Here is an 18,317-nt window from a genome sequence, read left to right as displayed (position 1 = left end):
TATTATGACTACTTACTAGAGCTGCACGATTCTGGATAAAATGAGAATCACAATTTTTTTGCTTAAAATAAAGATTACGATTCTCCCACGATTCTCGGCGTAACATTATCTTTCACATTATACAATAAAATTGGGCTTGCTTTACTGTTTTTTTTTAATTCATTGAAGTGTATTTTTTTCCCAAAAATTTAATTTGAAAGACTGCTGCACAAATACAGTGTGACATAAAATATTGCAATGACCGCCATTTTATTTTCTAGGGTCTCTGCTAAAAAAATATATATATACTATATATATATATATATATATATATGTAATGTTTAGGGGTTCTAAGTAATTTTCTAGCAAAAAATACTGATTTTAACTTGTAAGCTACAAGTTTTAAAAAAAGGCCTGGTCTTTAAGTGGTTAAACTGCCCTCATTTGCAGACCGAAGTTCATCCCTTTGATCTAAAAGAACCAAATGATACTACTGTATGTTTCTTTTTATATCTGAGCAATGTTATGATAAACTTTGTGGCTGCCTTTTTTTTTTGACAGCTCTGTACAGAGAATGGCTGTTACATGAATTGTGGAAATGCCGGATTAAGATTGCGTGGGGAGTGTTTTAGTGCCAATGTAATTTCAGTTCAGTAGATATTACCTTCTGTGATAGTTTCTCCAACTGACGGGTCAGTTGTGAGGTAGATTTGTTCACTAGAAAATCTATATTATATATAAGAGACACACAGGATTTTTTGGATAAAATAGAATCAGTGGATTGTGTGCTGGTCATATGAAATGTAGCTAATCTTTATACAGCCATTCAACATGAATTAGGGATAGAGAAATGCCGACGACTTTTAATTAGATCAAAGAGGTATGATACAGATCAAATTGCCTTTTCATTGGAGCTATTAAATATAGTCTTACAAGAAAAAGTTTTTCTATTTAAGGACACATATTTTTTACAACTGATCAGAGCAGCGATGGGCTCAAATGTCGCCCCCCCCCCCCCATATGCCAATGCATTTATGAGTATGATTGATGATGCATTCATCTATAATCGTGATCTATTTGTCAATACCTGTGCCTGCTGGAACAGGTTCATTGATGACGTTATTTATTTAATGTATATCTAAATTATTTGGTTCCTGGTTTGAGATTTAATGTGAGTGTAAATGAGACCAAGATTCCTTTTTAGATACTTGTTTATCCAAACATGGTAGACATATTGTAAGTGACCTCTATAGAAAACCCATGGATCGTAATCTCTTGTTACATTATAATAGCTTTCATCCTCCTGGTGTCTTTATGTCGATCCCTCGCAGTCAATACACCCATGTCTCGAGGATCTTTAGTGATTCTGTGGCACGGGAGATGAGATTGGATGAGATTGAGGACCGACTTCAAGAACGAGGATACCCCAATGATATTATTAAAAATGAGCGTAAACATTTTAGAAGTAAGAAAGATAGGTTAACCAGGTGCAAGATACCCTTTATTTCTCAATTTCATCCATTTTCATACCAGGTATTTATTATTGTGAAAAGGCATTGGTCTAATTTAAGTTCTAATTATCCACAGATTCCTATAATTTGTATTTCCAACTTTACCCTCATATAGACGAGGAAAAACATTGCATGACAGATTCGTTAAATCTGATCAATATAGTCCACAAGTGGACCCCGTTACATTTATAGGTCCACGTAACAATGGTTCTTACCCATGTTTAGGGTGTATACATTGTGCTAACATGATTAAAGGAAAATATTTTTTCCGTCCTCATAAGGGATATAATATTACAATAAGGGATCACTACACCTGTTTATCTTCTTATGTAATTTATATAAAAAAAATGTCCTTGTGGGCTTTTATATGTTGGAGAAACCACTCAGAAAGTTAAAGAATGGATTGCTCACTACAAGTATTCCATTAGAGACAAATTAGATAAATTACCATTATCGAGGCATTTTCTAGAAAAATGACATTCGGTCTTACAACTCAAATATATGGTGATAGATGGTATACCCAGGAATAGGTGAGGTGGAAATAGGGAACTTCTTTTAAAGAAATTAGAAATAAGCTGGATACATTGTTTAGATACTATTAGATTGAAAGGGTAAAATCTGATTTTGATTTATATTTATTTATTTAGTTGGTATTATGTGTATATACGTATTATTTTTTCAATGATTATGTATTTTATGTTATTTATGTTTTCAATTTTATTTGTATTTATTTTATTTTTTTGTATGTTTTTGGACAATAGGTGCCAGATACGATATAGATTGTTCATGTGTGGAGGAGCTGACATGCCTGTTGTGTTTTCACTCATAGGTGGAAGACATGTGTAGAACTGATCTAATCTTGATTAAATGATTAATAAGACTGATTCCATGTGTTTAAGATGAGCTATATATACTGTTGATTTGGCCAGACCTTATGTTTTTGCTATCTCTCTGATGGATTTGTTTTGTTTTTTCAGCCTAATGATGGCTTGATTCACTGATAGTGACAGCTCTTTGGATCTCATATTGAGAGTTGACAGCAACAGATTCCAAATGCAAATAGCACACTTGAAATGAACTCTGGACCTTTTATCTGCTCCTTGTAAATGGGATAATGAGGGAATAACACACACCTGGCCATGGAACAGCTGAGCAGCCAATTGTCCCATTACTTTGGTTCCTTTAAAAAGTGGGAGGCACATTTACAAACTGTTGTAATTCCTACACTGTTCACCTGATTTGGATGTAAATACCCTCAAATTAAAGCTGAAAGTCTACAGTTAAAGCACATCTTGTTTGTTTCATTTCAAATCCATTGTGGTGGTGTATAGAGCCAAAAAGATTCAAATTGTGTCGATGGCCCAATATTTATGGACCTGACTGTATATATATATATATATAGATGAAAGCCTATCACTCATGGTGCCACAGACCATATATATTTTCTCTCTAAACTCTGCAGACTGTTGAATGTGAAAACCAAGAAACAGTTACAGAAATATTCAAACTAGCCATTCTGGCACCAACAATCATGGTTAAATCACTGAGATCACATTTTTTAATTTGTCCTGTCCATAGCCTAATCTCTTCCAAGTCTATGCTTCTCTTTAAAGCCTCATACGCACAATCAGATTATCGGACTAATTTTCACACTTTTTGTTGCATGCTAGTCTCATATCAAAAGTGAAGAGGTTTCTTTCATGCGAAAATTCTCATACGACAGAATTCAACTTCAGAAGAGATGTAACATGTTGAATTGTTTTATATGTATTCTTTCGTTTCTGAGCACGTGTAGTCTTGCTCTTACGTTTTTTTCCAGACGAAAACTATACTAATTAAACGAAAATTGGACGTTATGTTCACGTACAATAAAAATTTTATAGCCTGCATATCAAGTTTTTGTCGTACGAAAATTCATAATTGGCTTTCGAAAGCACTATACTAACGATCCAAAAATCGGCAGATCGCTCATCGGACGAAATTTTACTTCCGATTTTCTAATCGTGTGTACAGGCCTTTAGTCTGAATTTTCCCACATGTTGTGCCTAGATGTGAAACCACACACTTTAGTTTTCTGACAACCTGCCTTATATCTAGCCATTAACTTACCTCTAATGTCTGCACATGTAGCATTGGAGATCCTACTACAATAGCGATTGTCCACACAAGCCCTGCAAGAGATAAAGAGATTTAGTTTTCTGCAGGGTGGGAAAGTATTGAAACCACTGTCAAGTTTTTATTGCTATCTGGGACCCTGTCCACCAGACCACTGTCACATTGCCTGAAGAGATGGAAAATCCAACATTTTACTGTTGACACCGGACTTAGGGGGTGAAGTGATTCTTCAAATTAGTGTACCTGTCCAAGCAACAACAGCCTATGTTTTGATTTCCCTTAACTTTGAAGAAATTTTCCTTCACTTTTGGTTGCGATCCTAGGACAGCGAATAAAAAAAAAAGCTCAGCCAGCACTGTGGCTAAGTGGTTAGCACTTCCACCTAGAAGCATTAGGATTGTCAGTTTGAATCCTAGGCATGGCACTACCTGCACTAGGTTTGCATGTTCTCCCTGTGCCTGTATGGGTTTCCTCCGGGTACTCTGGTTTTCTTCTACACTCCAAAGTCATGCTGGTAGGTTAATTGGCTCATGTCTAAAATGACCCTAGAATATGAATGTGAGTTAGGGACCTTAGACTGTAAGCTCCTTGAGGGCAGGGACTGATGTGAATGTACAATGTATATATAAAGTGCTGTGTAAATTGACACCACTATATAAGTACCTTTAATAAATAGATACACTTTAAGCCAAACTTGGCCTATACTCCAGAACCTTTCAAAATTAATGGTAAGAAATTGGCTTAGCATGCTGATTGCCTAAGGTCTTAACATTTTCAAACTTTTTAATTATATATTTATTTATTTTGTTTGATAGAGTGAGAAAATGTTAGAACCTCTGTAAAGATTTTTGTATGCCCCAGTCAATGATAACTGTAACTGTGGGAGGAAGAGACAATGATTTCAGCTCAATAGGGAAAGAATGGTTCTACCTTCTGGTCAAATTGGCCAGCTTTATAAATATATCATGCAAATAAACAAATTGACTTATTTTCTTGATGATCAAACTGTTTATGATTTATCCTACTAACAATTTAAAATGTAATATAAAATTTGAATTGTAATTATTATAGGCTTGTATGACATACTGGGGTTGATTTACTAAAACTAGAGAGCACAAAATCTGTTGCAGCTGTGCATGGTAGTCAATCAGCTTCTAAGTTCAGCTTGTTCAATTAAGCTTTGACAAAAAAAATGGAAGCTGATTTGCACTCTCCAGTTTGAGTAAATCAACCCCACTGTGTCAATAAAACATAATAAATATACAATAAAAAGACAATGAATGCCATACAAATGACTTACTACATGATCTATTATTTACTATTTTTTTCTGAGGAGCTTCAGCGCTTTCAAATTCCCAGCTGCCTTAAAGCAAACCAGTCATTAAATAAAATAAAATCCATCCCCATTCCCTCACAGTGGACTAGGGATCCTCCAAAGCCTGCAATTATTCCTTGTGCCACTGGCAATTGCCCTGATCCATAGCACGGTCCTGTTTAAAATGCCAATACATGCGTGAATAGAGGTCTGAGTACAAAGAGTAGGTTTAGGCTCCTGAGGGCGCATAGTCCTTAATGGGAGGTTGGGCTTTATTTACTCAGTTTGGTTTAGTGGCAGCTTTAGAAAATGGCATATAGCTTTAATCAGGTTTAGGAACCATCTCTGTATCTAACTCCAGAAAATAATCAAGAGACACGTTCTATCTTCCAGCGGTAGATAGATGAATTATCTGTGGGATCAGTACAACATCCACTGCATAGCGAAGAAAGAGCGAGAGAGAATTGGTGTAAATTGCTTCTCATTTACAGTTTACAAAACTTATGTTGGCCTCAGCTAGGAGTCTATTAGGATTAATCATGTATATATAGAACTATTGGCTGACATCCTGCCAGCTGAGCCTCCCACTGGATCTACTTCTAAACAATCTGGAAGGTGATGTTCGAATCGTTATATTCCAGTTATGAATGTACAATGAGATGCCTTGCAGCATATGTAGAGACTTTTTCTTTCTCTTTCAATAGCAAAAGTAGACTCTCTGCTAACATTGACTTATACCTGTTTCTCAGAGCAAGGAATTGAAAAAGATCATGGGAAACTACCTGACCACTGTGTTCTATTTATGGCTAGCTCAATATTCTCTTTTTTTAATCATAGTGGATGACTTATATTATGAGAGGTACACTGTATTTGTTAATGTCTTTCTAATGAAGTATGTATGAAGAGGACAAGGTGAAATAAATTGCTGTAAGGGGTTGTTTTTCTCAACTACTAATTTATTTAAAGCAGACCTTTACCCACCTTTTCTACTGTCATGCATCTTATGCTTCCCTCCCCCTTGCAGCAAATTGCAACAAAAGACATTTCAAGGGGTATCTTTTTCCGTGGGGTACAGAAAGTGCTTCTGCCTTTCTTGCCTAGATGAGAATGACATCCCCTACTGCATGAAACCTGGGATACCCATGTCACATATCCCGGGAAACTTCAGGGCTATGTAGAACATACTGTGCATGCGGAGTGAATTGTAATTAGTGGATCAACTGATAAGACCCGGAAGAGTCAGGTGGCCTCCTAATGACATCTCCAAACAAGATGGTGGCCCAGGGCTCAGTCTGTGGTGGCTTACAGCAGATCTCAGCAGGACAGCACTGAATTAGCTGTGAACATGAGTATTTCAACCTAACCTAGCAGACAAGGTAAGAGGACATTAAAATCAAAATTAACCCGGGGGGCATTTTCCCCTTTAAGAATTCTCAGGGACGAATTTCCTCTGCAATATATATTTTGTATATGCATTAAAATGTAATTATGTGGACATGAATTTTATGAAAATGAATAGTGTGATCTCTCTGTGACTCCAGCAGTAGGCCCATATTAATGGATGGTTCCAAGGGGCACCAATCCTTCACCAGAATGCTGCATACTGAGATATGGATGTTCTGGTATGACTCCTCTCTGGTAACAGGCCAATATTTGCCCCGAAGAAAAGGCAGTTAATGTTAACCTAAATGAAGCATTACATCACCAAGCAGGAATGTAGTTCATAGCCTAGCTGAGGTTAGGATGGCATTCTGGCAGAGTTTTGTCACAGGCAAAATAGGACAGAAGGCAGGCGAAAAACAGCAGAATCCTGGTAACTGACAGCGTCATATCCAAAATGACAGCAGCAACAAAAAGGGGCACCAAAGTGCTACAGCATACCAGGAGGAACTTTTATGTTCATGTTTTTGCACAGACTAAATATTGAATTGATGCCTGGAGACATCACTTCCCTGTGCTGTAATGTCTACTAGGTAATATGGGCCTAAGCCTAAGATGAAAGAGTTGGCACTGGAAATGAAGAGATGGCTTTCTATCTGTGGGACATAAGGAGCAGCTGACACAGGCTACCATATAATATGGTTGTTCTTAACATATCACGTATACTCTAGCTGCGTTTTGCACAGTTTCATAAGCCTTTTATTTAAACAGATGCGGATATGACACTGTTGACATTGCTGCAATGTTTTTTTTTAGAACACTAAAATCGAAAGCTGTGATTAAAATGTTAATGTGATAGCATGACCACATGTGCTTTTTTCCTCTGATACATTTTTAAGTAATAACATTACAGCAACAGAATGGATGTCATTGGTGCTGTACATACTGAATTTCAGACGGATATATTTATGGAAACCGAAATGACATATTGTTAGATGTCGTATTTATGTTAATATTTATTTTATGGTGTATGCTTTTCAAATAATTATATTATGTATGCTACTAGCATATACAGTATCTCTACTGTGTTTAATGTGCTCTTGCTTTAGCCCAGCAACACAGGCTGTGGACCCCCTAATGTTTTATGGCTCTGGCTCTCTTTCTGTACAGAGATGGGCAAAAGATTCTGGGTCTTTAGATATCCTTTGTTGTCAAGGACCATGTCTTGCCCTTTTTTACAGTCAACAAGTGGACTGGCTGATGATCAAAAGGCATTGTATGATAGGATTTTGCTTTAACTTTTAAAAGAAATGAACCACAGGGCATACTAATAACTACAAAAATGGAGGCTATTTAGACAGTGTGTTTGATGTTTAGGGTCACAATTTTAGACCACAGTCTTCCTGGCACATCAGACAAAACAAGGGTAGCAAAACCGTACTCCATGGAAAAATGATCTGTCCTAACACAGGAGACACTTCTTTAGCTTAACATCAGTATTGTATTATATGCGCTTCTTGTTGGAAATATATACCTAATGAAAATAAAATATCAGTTGAAAGCCTCTGTAGCAGTGTTGGAGATATCTATCCTCATTAACTGTGTCAGTGGCCAACAGGAAACAGTCTGCTATAAAACCCAAAAGAAGTTCTAACTCTAAACCTCTCCAGAAATTTCTGTCCCAATTGGGAGATTCTGCTCATTCATCTCTCAGTGACTAAATAGGAAGAAAAACAACCTCCCAATTCAAAACAGAGCAAAAATGTTTTTATAATAATGCTATGCTTTAAAGTGGCACTTCAGTTAAAAAACAGAAGTTCTGCTGTTCCTATCCCCCCCCTTTGCCACTAATGCACCCTTTTAGGGGGGTTACCTAGTTTTGACTCCACCTAGGAAATCCGAGTAGAAGATTGCCCACCCCCCTTTCAGCCTCCTGGGACACTCACAAGTCCCAGAATGATGTGGGACAATTTATAGGGTGCCACACAGCTCACGCATGCGCTTGCGGGTTTTGTTGCATGACATATGCACAATGAAGATACAGAGGAAGAGGGGAGGGTCCTCTTTTACTCATTAATTTGAAAAGGAGATCTGTTCATTGATATCATTTCAATGTTGGATTAAACGCCGTGGAGTTTCCTAGGCTATCAAAACCTTGGGGTCTACCTTGCAGGTTTCTGGAGGTTTCTCGTGTCTGCACTTTAGTAAATTAACTTGGAACTAAGTAGTGTGCAAGTCAGCTGCTAGATGGAGATGACCATCACTACAGTACATTACACATATGTAGGTTGCATCATCAAAAAAAAAAAAACTGACAACTGAAAGATTTAGGTTGTTATGGAGTACATTACAATAATACAGTATTTTCTCTATAGAGACTTTCATTTCTTTGAATTGATTCATTTTTTCTATGTTTTGTAAAAAAAAATGTAAGAGCATTTCATTGTAATTTCCTTTGAAGATCAAATGAATATTATTTTGATCTTTTGTCGGGACCTTTGAATGGCTTGGGGCCCATAGGCCAGTGCCTACTCTGCCTATTTGGTAATCCAGCACTGTGTATTTTACTTTGGCTACCCTGCCAGCTGCAGACCTTTTTTGAGAACTTGCTTGTGTACCCTAGCCGATAGCAAAAATGTCAAGATGACTCTTTCAGCCCTCTCTTATCAAATACTTTGGACTGTCTACTTTTCAAAAAGGGGTCATTTGGGGGATATTTTTACAGTCCTGGCATTTTCAGGTCTCAAGAAATGAAGTGACTGGTCTCAGGTGATAAACAGAGATAAAACGAATTCTCCTGCATAAGTTGTACCTGTTTATTTGCAGCCATTTGTCCTGTACATTATTGTAAAGCTCTGAGACGAGAAGGATTATTCACAAACTCATACAGCAAAGGGGGCAGGAAGCTGCAGTCACAAACTGTACAAGAGCGCTGAGCCTATTGGAGGGAAGGGACACCCCCCCCCCCTTTACACAGCACACAGGAACAGAGCTAAGACTGTCAATCAGCTAGAGGTCCCTTCCCTGTCACCTTTTTACTCTTGGTGTCAGGAAAACTTGTAAGAAATGATTTGTGCTGAGAGCAGAGGAATGAAGCAGCAGGACATTTAGTGCTCCTGATACAAGCTTCTTTTTTTATGTCTGAGATTTACAACCACATTAAGGAATGCTTGCCCATGTAGTAAAGAAGAATATTACCATATGCTTACCAAGCATTTTGTAGGCCCTCCTGTTTGTGTACTGCCTCTTCATTTTCAGTGGATGGACTATTCCTTGGTATCTTTCCACTGCAATGCAGGTCATTGTTAATGTGCTGGCCACAACTGCTGTTGTCTGAATAAAAGGAACCATTTTACAGACAAAAGGCCCTAAAAGGAAAAACATACATTTTTACATAATTTAGTTCTAAAATTATATTTATGTTATGATATTTTCCTATGTGGGCATTTTAAAACAAACAAGTAAATAGCTCCTTTGCCATCCAACTACCATTGCCACCAGTTCTAATGGCAGTCTGAAGATATGGAGTCTATTGCAAAGTAAGTAAGAGTTGCAAAGTAAGAGTTACAAGTTAAGTAACAGAAGTTAGAGAAACGTGGAATACTTTTTCTAACACTGGTACACTTGCCCAAGCCAGCTTCCACTATAGATCTGCTATAATAGTAATACTATTATTTGCAGATGATTTCACACATGCTCAGACAATTAAAGGACCGACATAATCAAAGATATTGTATTCTTATAACAGCATGTGATTGATACAGGTTATTGGAGTATCCAGTACATATTTTTTTTTTCTTTGTAACAAGTTTTTTTTTTTTTTTTTTTACAAACAAATGGCATATTCAGGCAATGCTCCCAGCAATAAGGCGATCCTGGGCCACAGGTCTCCATATTCTTTTGCCACTGGAACTCGTTACAGCTGAACCTTTCATCTCTGCTTTATTATTCACTATTACCCCAGCATTGTCCTCAAAATACAAGAACACACCATATTTTCTCTGAAATGATTTTCATTGTCTTATTACCACTGCAGGATGCACTTTTTTACAAAGTTCAGGTATTTTTAACTGTGGCCATCACCATGTCACCAACACCAGCAGCTGGCAATCTGTTCAGGTGCCCTTTGATTCCTTTAACAGAATTGATGTAGAAATTCTTTGCACTGGTCTTATCAGCACAGGTAATGATAGCTCCCACAGGTAGATGTCCCCTCCTATACATCTTGGTTGCTGGTAAGAGCCAGTGCATGTTTTTTTTATGTCAGATGCCTTTATTTATATTTTTTTCACATTTACATACAGACCAAGCTTTCTAGCAAAATGAACAGTGGTTGGAACAAACTGTAAGTTTTATCAACATGTAACTAGGAATTATTTGAAGGGTTGGAAGAAAATAGCTTAGGCCATCTAAAGAAGAGCAATGTGAAACCTGTCCCTTTCAAAACAGGAAACTTGAGCTAATCGCTGGGAATGTGTTTTCTCAGATATCCTTGTGCAGGAAAGGTAACATATTTTGAAAAAAACTGGACACTTTAGAAAACCGTTCTTTGGAGTATGGTTCCATGTTAATTTTTCCCAAAAGCACATTTGTTACAAACTTGGGAAATGTAAACTGATACCTTTCAGACTTACCTGAACAAACTTTTATAACAAACTATTTAAACACATTAAAATTAAAAATGACAATTCCTATATAACTGGCAATCCAATAATGTGTAGGCTCACAGGCATAATTGGAAAAATTAAATCATTAAAACATTAACAAGCTCAGCTTCTCAATTCTTACCAGCTTTAATTGTGAAAAGGCACACTTTATAGTGGGACTGTTCTTCAACTGGTAGTCATTATTATCTATGACAAAAACTTGTGTGAAGACCAAATATCAAAGGGATGATTTCAAACAAGTGAATAGCTCATTAACATATATACAGTTTCAAACAAATTCAAAGTCCATCAAATAGTGGCAAATTGATAGGAGTGCTACACCTTTTGATAAAGGCAGATGTGCTTAAACATGTTAAGGTCACGCCACGGACAACATACCCATGTACCTTTGATGTACCTTTGATGCACTTTATTTTGGGATGTCTCCATCAACTGAATTATTCTATTAGAAGAGTGAGTTGTCTGATAGTCTGGGGATCTCTCAGGAGGATACCATATATCTCAGAAACGCATGTCAACAAAGACATCTGGTAAGAGGCTCCATTGTGTGGTCACACCAGGGTGAATTTTGCATGCCATCGCATATTAATAATGCTCTAAAGATATATCCATCCGGTAAGCAGGATTGGCAGCCGGTAGTGGGATCCTATATCACTTCACTTTTCTTTTGGATTATTTCAAGCACCTACAATTCACTGCACTCCTATCAATTTGCCACTATTTGATAGACTTTGAATTTGTTTGAAACTGTATATATGTTAATGAGTTATTCACTTGTTTGAAATAATCCCTTTGATATTTGGTCTTCACACAAGTTTTTGTCATATGTCATTTTTGCACGGAGAGTTATTTATAGTCTTTTTTATGACTGTATTTTTATGTTTAGCGCACCAACCATCATTCACACATTTATTTGCTTTTTTACAAAAAAAGTCCCCCGTAAATCCATCGTCAATAGCAATGCCCACCACTGCCTTGCCCCGACCTTAACGCTGGCCGAATGAAAGCTCCCTAAGCTTTCATGGGCTATATGAGGGAAGGGGAGGGGATAGTGGCGACATCATTAACCAAATATGCCATGGCCATATTTGGGCAGAGATGTTCTATGATGTCACAGATTCCTAAGGGAGCCTCGGGTGTAAGAATCACAGCTTCCTTAGGAATCAGTGACAGCAGGAAGCTGTCATATATAGAAGCGCAATAAATATATAGGATGCACAGCTCCTGCTGAACAGAAGGCTGAATGAGCTAAAGTTTGGATGCACCGCTTCGGCTTTGGGCCCAATTTTATTAAATGGGTACAACTGCTGTATAGTGCACCAGTGGCTAAGGTCTTCACTAACGGTTGGCCTTCTGAGGCATTTTTGCTCACCAGGGGTACTAGGCAGGGGTGCCCCCTTTCCCCCCTGCTCTATGCATTGGCAGCTGAACCGCTAGTTATAGCCATTAGGGCCCACCCGGCCATACATGGCTTGTGTGTGGGGTCTCTAACAGAGAAGATCAGCATGTATGCTGATGATACACTGCTGTATTTGGCAGACTCCGGGGGGTTTTTTGGTCATGGCCCTTTCCCTCATTGAAACCTATGGTACATACTCCGGACTGCACATTCATTGTGACAAATCTCAGGTACTCCCCATTGACCCACCTGCGGTCACGATGCCCCCTGTGGCTTCGACCCTTCAGCAGGTAACCCGCATAAAATACCTTGGAGTTCAGGTCACTGCACGCCCTCGGGATTATATCCAGGATAATATCCAACCCCTTTATACTTTGCTCAAATCTAAGATCCAGGTCTGGTCCAGGCTCCCCCTGAGTGTTATGGGTAGGGTGAACCCTTTAAAAATGGTTCTCCTGCCTAAGGTCTTGTATGTCCTTTGGCATTCCCCAATATACCTTCCATTGAAGTACTTCAAACAGATGGACTCTCTTCTTAAGGCGTTCGTTTGGGGAAGTAGTAGGCACAAACTCTCTTGGCGTAAACTTCAAAACCCTTCCAATCTGGGGGCGTGGCGTTGCCGAACTTCAATGTATACTACCTAGCTGCCCAGTTATCCCACTTATTCCACCTTGACAAGGTAGACAGTATCCGTTTTCTTTTACTACTATGCCCGGGCTGGTCCCGCCTGACTGCAGACCATTTTTCGGTTATACTGTGGGGAACCCGGGGATCGGAGGTGGGGGGAAATTCTGACTCCATGCTGTATCACTTCAGCCGGGTCTGGGAGGTGGTGACGTATGAAATGCAATACCCCCTGCTGCACACTTTTACATCCCTATGGCATAACGGAGCCCTGGCGGAGTTCTGTTCGCTACCAGACTCCACACTATGGAGCAGCAGGGGTGTCTACTACTACCTCACACACCTTCTGCAGGGATCCACTCTTCGCTCCTTTGAAGACTTCCATAGGTTATTTTCCCTTTCAGACCATATGCTCTTCCGCTACTATCAGATTAGGCATGCTTTTCAGACCCAATTCCCCTCAGCTTTGCCCCCGTTGGAGTCCCTCCCCATTCTTGAAATAGTTAAGGATACTGACCCCAGTCACCTTATCTCTATACTGTATTCAGAATTGCACTCACCCTCCTCTACCGCCATAGTGTATGCTGTCAAAACTAGCTGGGAACCTGAGGTGGGTGCTATTGAGGATGAAGACTGGAGTGAGGCCCTTGACGAGGCAAAAGGTATCTTCTAAGCTATCTGATCGTCTCACTCAACTGTTTATACTCCACTGTACTTACCTTACCCCTATTAGGTTGGCGCGCTATCGGCCTGGTTTTTCTCCGGACTGCCCCATGTGTCATATCACCCCAGGTACATTCTTCCATCTACTCTGGAGCTGCCCACGGGTTCAGAGCTACTGGCAGCAGATTGTGGCCTTCCTGCACGATAAAATGGGGTCTCCCCTGCAATTGGACCCTAAACAATGCCTTCTGGGTGTATACCCAGAGGACAATATGGACAAGTTCCTGAAGACTTTTTTACATGTAACACTTTTTATTGCCAGGAAACTGGTAGCTAAGCCATGGATGCGGGAGAGTCCTCCTGACTTTCTAATGTGGCTGAGAGAAGTTAATACTGTTCTCCCCTATCACAAAATAATGTACATGCACAGGGGTTGCCCCACTAAATAAATACAACAAGATTTGGGATAGGTGGATCCAGAGCTCGGAAACGTGCACTTAATGGTGGATTTTGTATTGTCTTGCAAATGCATTGTAGACTGCTGAGCTATACTGCCTGCACTGTCACTGCACCACGGTATGTTTTGCTTGGTTTTTCTCCTTTTTTTTTTTTTTTGACTGCACAGTTTAGATTGTTCATTCATTTTTTGTACTATTCTGTTATTTTCAATAAAATCTCTGTTTGAAAAAAAAAAGTTTGGATGCACGTGTAATGCGCGAACAGACAAAGTTCAGTCTAAACCTAGGTTCGGACCGAACCATCAGCTCATCCATACTGCACAGCTAGTAGCAGGTGAAGATCAGATAGCCCGAGGTGACCAAAGTCGCTATACACTGGCAGCAGGAAAATTAGGTAGCAACTCGTACTTGGCTTAATTCTACTCACTGAGGGAGTCTACAGAGACAGGGCAAGCACTGAGGTAATACCTGTGACACTGGACTGGGAAAGTGCATCTCAGATTTTACTAGGACTCTGGACCGGAAAACAGCGAACCCCTGTTATATATATATAACCCCTGTTATATATACGGTATATATATATATATATATATATATATATATATATATACAGTGGGTACGGAAAGTATTCAGACCCCCTTAAATTTTTCACTCTTTGTTATATTGCAGCCATTTGCTAAAATCATTTAGGTTCATTCTTCTTCCTCATGAATGTACACATAGCACCCCATACTGACAGAAAAACACAGAATTGTTGACATTGTTCCAGATTTATTAAAAAAGAAAAACTGAAATATCACATGGTCCTAAGTATTCAGACCCTTTGCTCAGTATTTAGTAGAAGCCCCCTTTTGATCTAATACAGCCAGGAGTCTTTTTGGGAAAGATGCAACAAGTCTTTCACACCTGGATTTGGGGATCCTCTGCCATTCCTCCTTGCAGATCCTCTCCAGTTCTCTCAGGTTGGATGGTAAACGTTGGAGGACAGCCATTTTTAGGTCTCTCCAGAGATGCTCAATTGGGTTTAAGTCAGGGCTCTGGCTGGGCCATTCAAGAACAGTCACGGAGTTGTTGTGAAGCCACTCCTTCGTTATTTTAGCTGTGTGCTTAGGGTCATTGTCTTGTTGGAAGGTAAACCTTCGGCCCAGTCTAAGGTCCAGAGCACTCTGGAGAAGGTTTTTGTCCAGGATATCCCTGTACTTGGCCGCATTCATCTTTCCCTCGATTGCAACCATTCGTCCTGTCCCTGCAGCTGAAAAACACCCCCACAGCATGATGCTGCCACCACCATGCTTCACTGTTGGGACTGTATTGGACAGGTGATGAGCAGTGCCTGGTTTTCTCCACACATACCGCTTAGAATTAAGGCCAAAAAATTCTATTTTGGTCTCATCAGACCAGAGAATCTTATTTCTCACCATCTTGGAGTCCTTCAGGTGTTTTTTAGCAAACTCCATGCGGGCTTTCATGTGTCTTACACTGAGGAGAGGCTTCCGTCGGGCCACTCTGCAATAAAGCCCCGACTGGTGGAGGGCTGCAGTGATGGTTGACTTTCTACAACTTTCTCCCATCTCCTGACTGCATCTCTGCCACAGTGATCTTTGGGTTCTTCTTTACCTCTCTCACCAAGGCTCTTCTCCCTCGATAGCTCAGTTTGGCCGGACGGCCAGCTCTAGGAAGGGTTCTGGTCGTCCCAAACGTCTTCCATTTGAGGATTATGGAGGCCACTGTGCTCTTAGAAAGCTTAAGTGCAGCAGAAATCTTTTTGTAACCTTGGCCAGATCTGTGCCTTGCCACAATTCTGTCTCTGAGCTCTTCAGGCAGTTCCTTTGACCTCATGATTCTCATTTGCTCTGACATGCATTGTGATCTGGAAGGTCTTATATAGACAGGTGTGTGGCTTTCCTAATCAAGTCCAATCAGTATAATCAAACACAGCTGGACTCAAATGAAGGTGTAGAACCATCTCAAGGATGATCAGAAGAAATGGAAAGCACCTGAGTTAAATATATGAGTGTCACAGCAAAGGGTCTGAATACTTAGGACCATGTGATATTTCAGTTTTTCTTTTTTAATAAATCTGCAACAATTTCAACAATTCTGTGTTTTTCTGTCAGTATGGGGTGCTATGTGTACATTCATGAGGAATAAGAATGAACCTAAATGATTTTAGCAAATGGCTGCAATATAACAAAGAGTGAAAAATTTAAGGGGGTCTGAATACTTTCCGTACCCACTGTATATACACATAGACATTGTACATACTTTACTGTGTGGCACAGACTTATGTCAGTACCAGATATAAGCCTATGAAAACATCAGTAAAGATGAGAAAAGATTTTTGAGAATGTTTCCAGTGGAGCTGTTAAAGGTTAATGCAGCCATAATTCAAGTGGCTAAGTTCTGAATATCAATGTGAAGCAATGTATTAAACCTAATTTTAATTCTTATAATCCGTCATTTTGCCTCTATGTGCATTTGCACAAAGCCATAAAAACTGGACTTTAAAGACTTTTCTGTAATACAGTTGCAGAATTTATTCATGTGTTTTTATTTTTAAAGGAAACTACAGCTGTTTTAGGTTTACTGTACATGTGAATCTAAACCTCTAAATTAATTAAAAAGAAAAAAGAAAATGTCTCAGTAGGTATTTTATTTGATAAAACCTGTTTCTAAAAAAAATGTAGATATATATATACAGTATATACTGCACATGGGTGAGCCATGTTTTTTCATAATGTAGGAAGGTGACAGAACCTTCTTATGTGCCAGTGTTCTTGTTACACAGGATGAAAAAGACCTACATGAGCAGCAGAGAAGTTATGGCCATGGGTGGAGAGACAGCTTTGCTCAAAGAAGAGCTTTGCAGGGTCTCTAATCTGTGCCATGGCACCAACAAGCAATCTGTGATTGACTGCAACTTCTGGAAATTATGTCCTCTACTCTGCCCTGTTCAGTATGGTTGTTGTGATCCAAATAAGGACTACACCATAATTCATTTGTTAGAATAGCAGTCTTCATAAGAACTGTGGCTAAATAGCTGCCCTCTCACCAAGACCATTTTAGTATCCATGGGTGCTTGGTGATTCCTTGAGGATAATCGAGGATACTGTTTGTAAGGTCTTTTGTGAATAACTGTTCTGATTCTGCTAAAGATTAACTGAATTCTGGAAGCTGTATCCAGAAAAATTGCAGGTAAAGGGCAATGGGCTAGTTACCAATATTGAATATATTCACTGTGTAGGAGGTGGTTAACCAATTCCATAGCTATTGCCCCTCTGCTACAAGATGTGATTTTGACAGAACCCCAAATATAGGGTGTGTGAAGCTTAGCAGAATGTGTGTGAAGCTTAGAGAGAATTGTGTACTTCGCTGAAGTGAGAGTCAAATGGTACCCTGTTCAGTTCCACCACTTGGACATCCCTAGTTATAGGCCTCAGACACTCAGAGCTAACCTACAGGCAACAAGGATTTAAACTTTTACAAGACAATATGGATTGAAATCAGAAGTGATTTTGGCAATGTATGGGAGTTGTATACCTTAATTGCCAAGTAAAAGAAGATGGACTTTACTTCTGGCTGGAGTGGTGTTATTCATAAAGGATGCCTGAATACCTGAGTATGTAAAGTGGCCTAGTATACAGTTAGGCCATAGGTGGCTGAATAGTTGTGACTTGTGATATGCTACATTGGTGCTGGTTGACAGGATCCTGAAAATAAGGTACACAGTGTAAACCTGGTTGGGAGTGATGGTGGTTAGAGGAAGAGGTTGCCCTTCTGGCTGTTAAGTGCAGACCTCTCTATGGAATACACACTGGTGATCTGGGCTCCCATGTCTCATGTGCTCCAGGTGTTTGAATAGGCTGTTGGAGCCCTAACACGTGGGAGAGGCTGTAGAAGCTGTTTTAACTAGGATCTGGGTAGATCAGGGGTCTAAAGGGGAACTAGCAAGGGTCTACAATGAATGAAATAGTGGGGGAAGTGTCACCCAAGTCCTATGTAAAAAAGAGTAGTGGATTTAGGTTATAGCTCAAAATTTGCAATTAAATAGTGATCTAAAAGTAAGTTTAAGAGATATACAATATCTCACAAAAGTGAGTACACCCCTCACATTTTTGTAAATATTTTATTATATCTTTTCATGTGACAACACTGAAGAAATGTGTAGTAGTAGCGAGTGTACAGTTTGTATAACAGTGTAAATTC

General features: G+C 39.3%; 1 protein-coding gene across 1 annotated transcript in view; it reads right to left on the bottom strand.

Annotated features, from left to right (window-relative positions):
* Positions 1 to 18,317, bottom strand: part of LOC309553882 (pyroglutamylated RF-amide peptide receptor-like) — a 216,601-nt gene that overhangs the window by 21,940 nt on the left and 176,344 nt on the right. Inside the window, exons 2-3 of the mRNA XM_082255364.1 lie at positions 9,510 to 9,668; positions 3,600 to 3,661 (exon numbers count right to left, since the gene is read on the bottom strand). Of these exons, the coding sequence (XP_082111490.1) occupies positions 3,600 to 3,661; positions 9,510 to 9,668 (221 nt within the window). The remainder of the gene's footprint in view (positions 1 to 3,599; positions 3,662 to 9,509; positions 9,669 to 18,317) is intronic.

Source organism: Pelophylax lessonae (assembly GCF_965119305.1).
Source record: "Pelophylax lessonae genome assembly, chromosome: 4".
Classification (NCBI taxonomy): Eukaryota; Metazoa; Chordata; class Amphibia; order Anura; family Ranidae; genus Pelophylax; species Pelophylax lessonae.
Note: the sequence above shows the minus strand (reverse complement) of the source record. Positions and strands in the feature narration are given on the sequence as shown.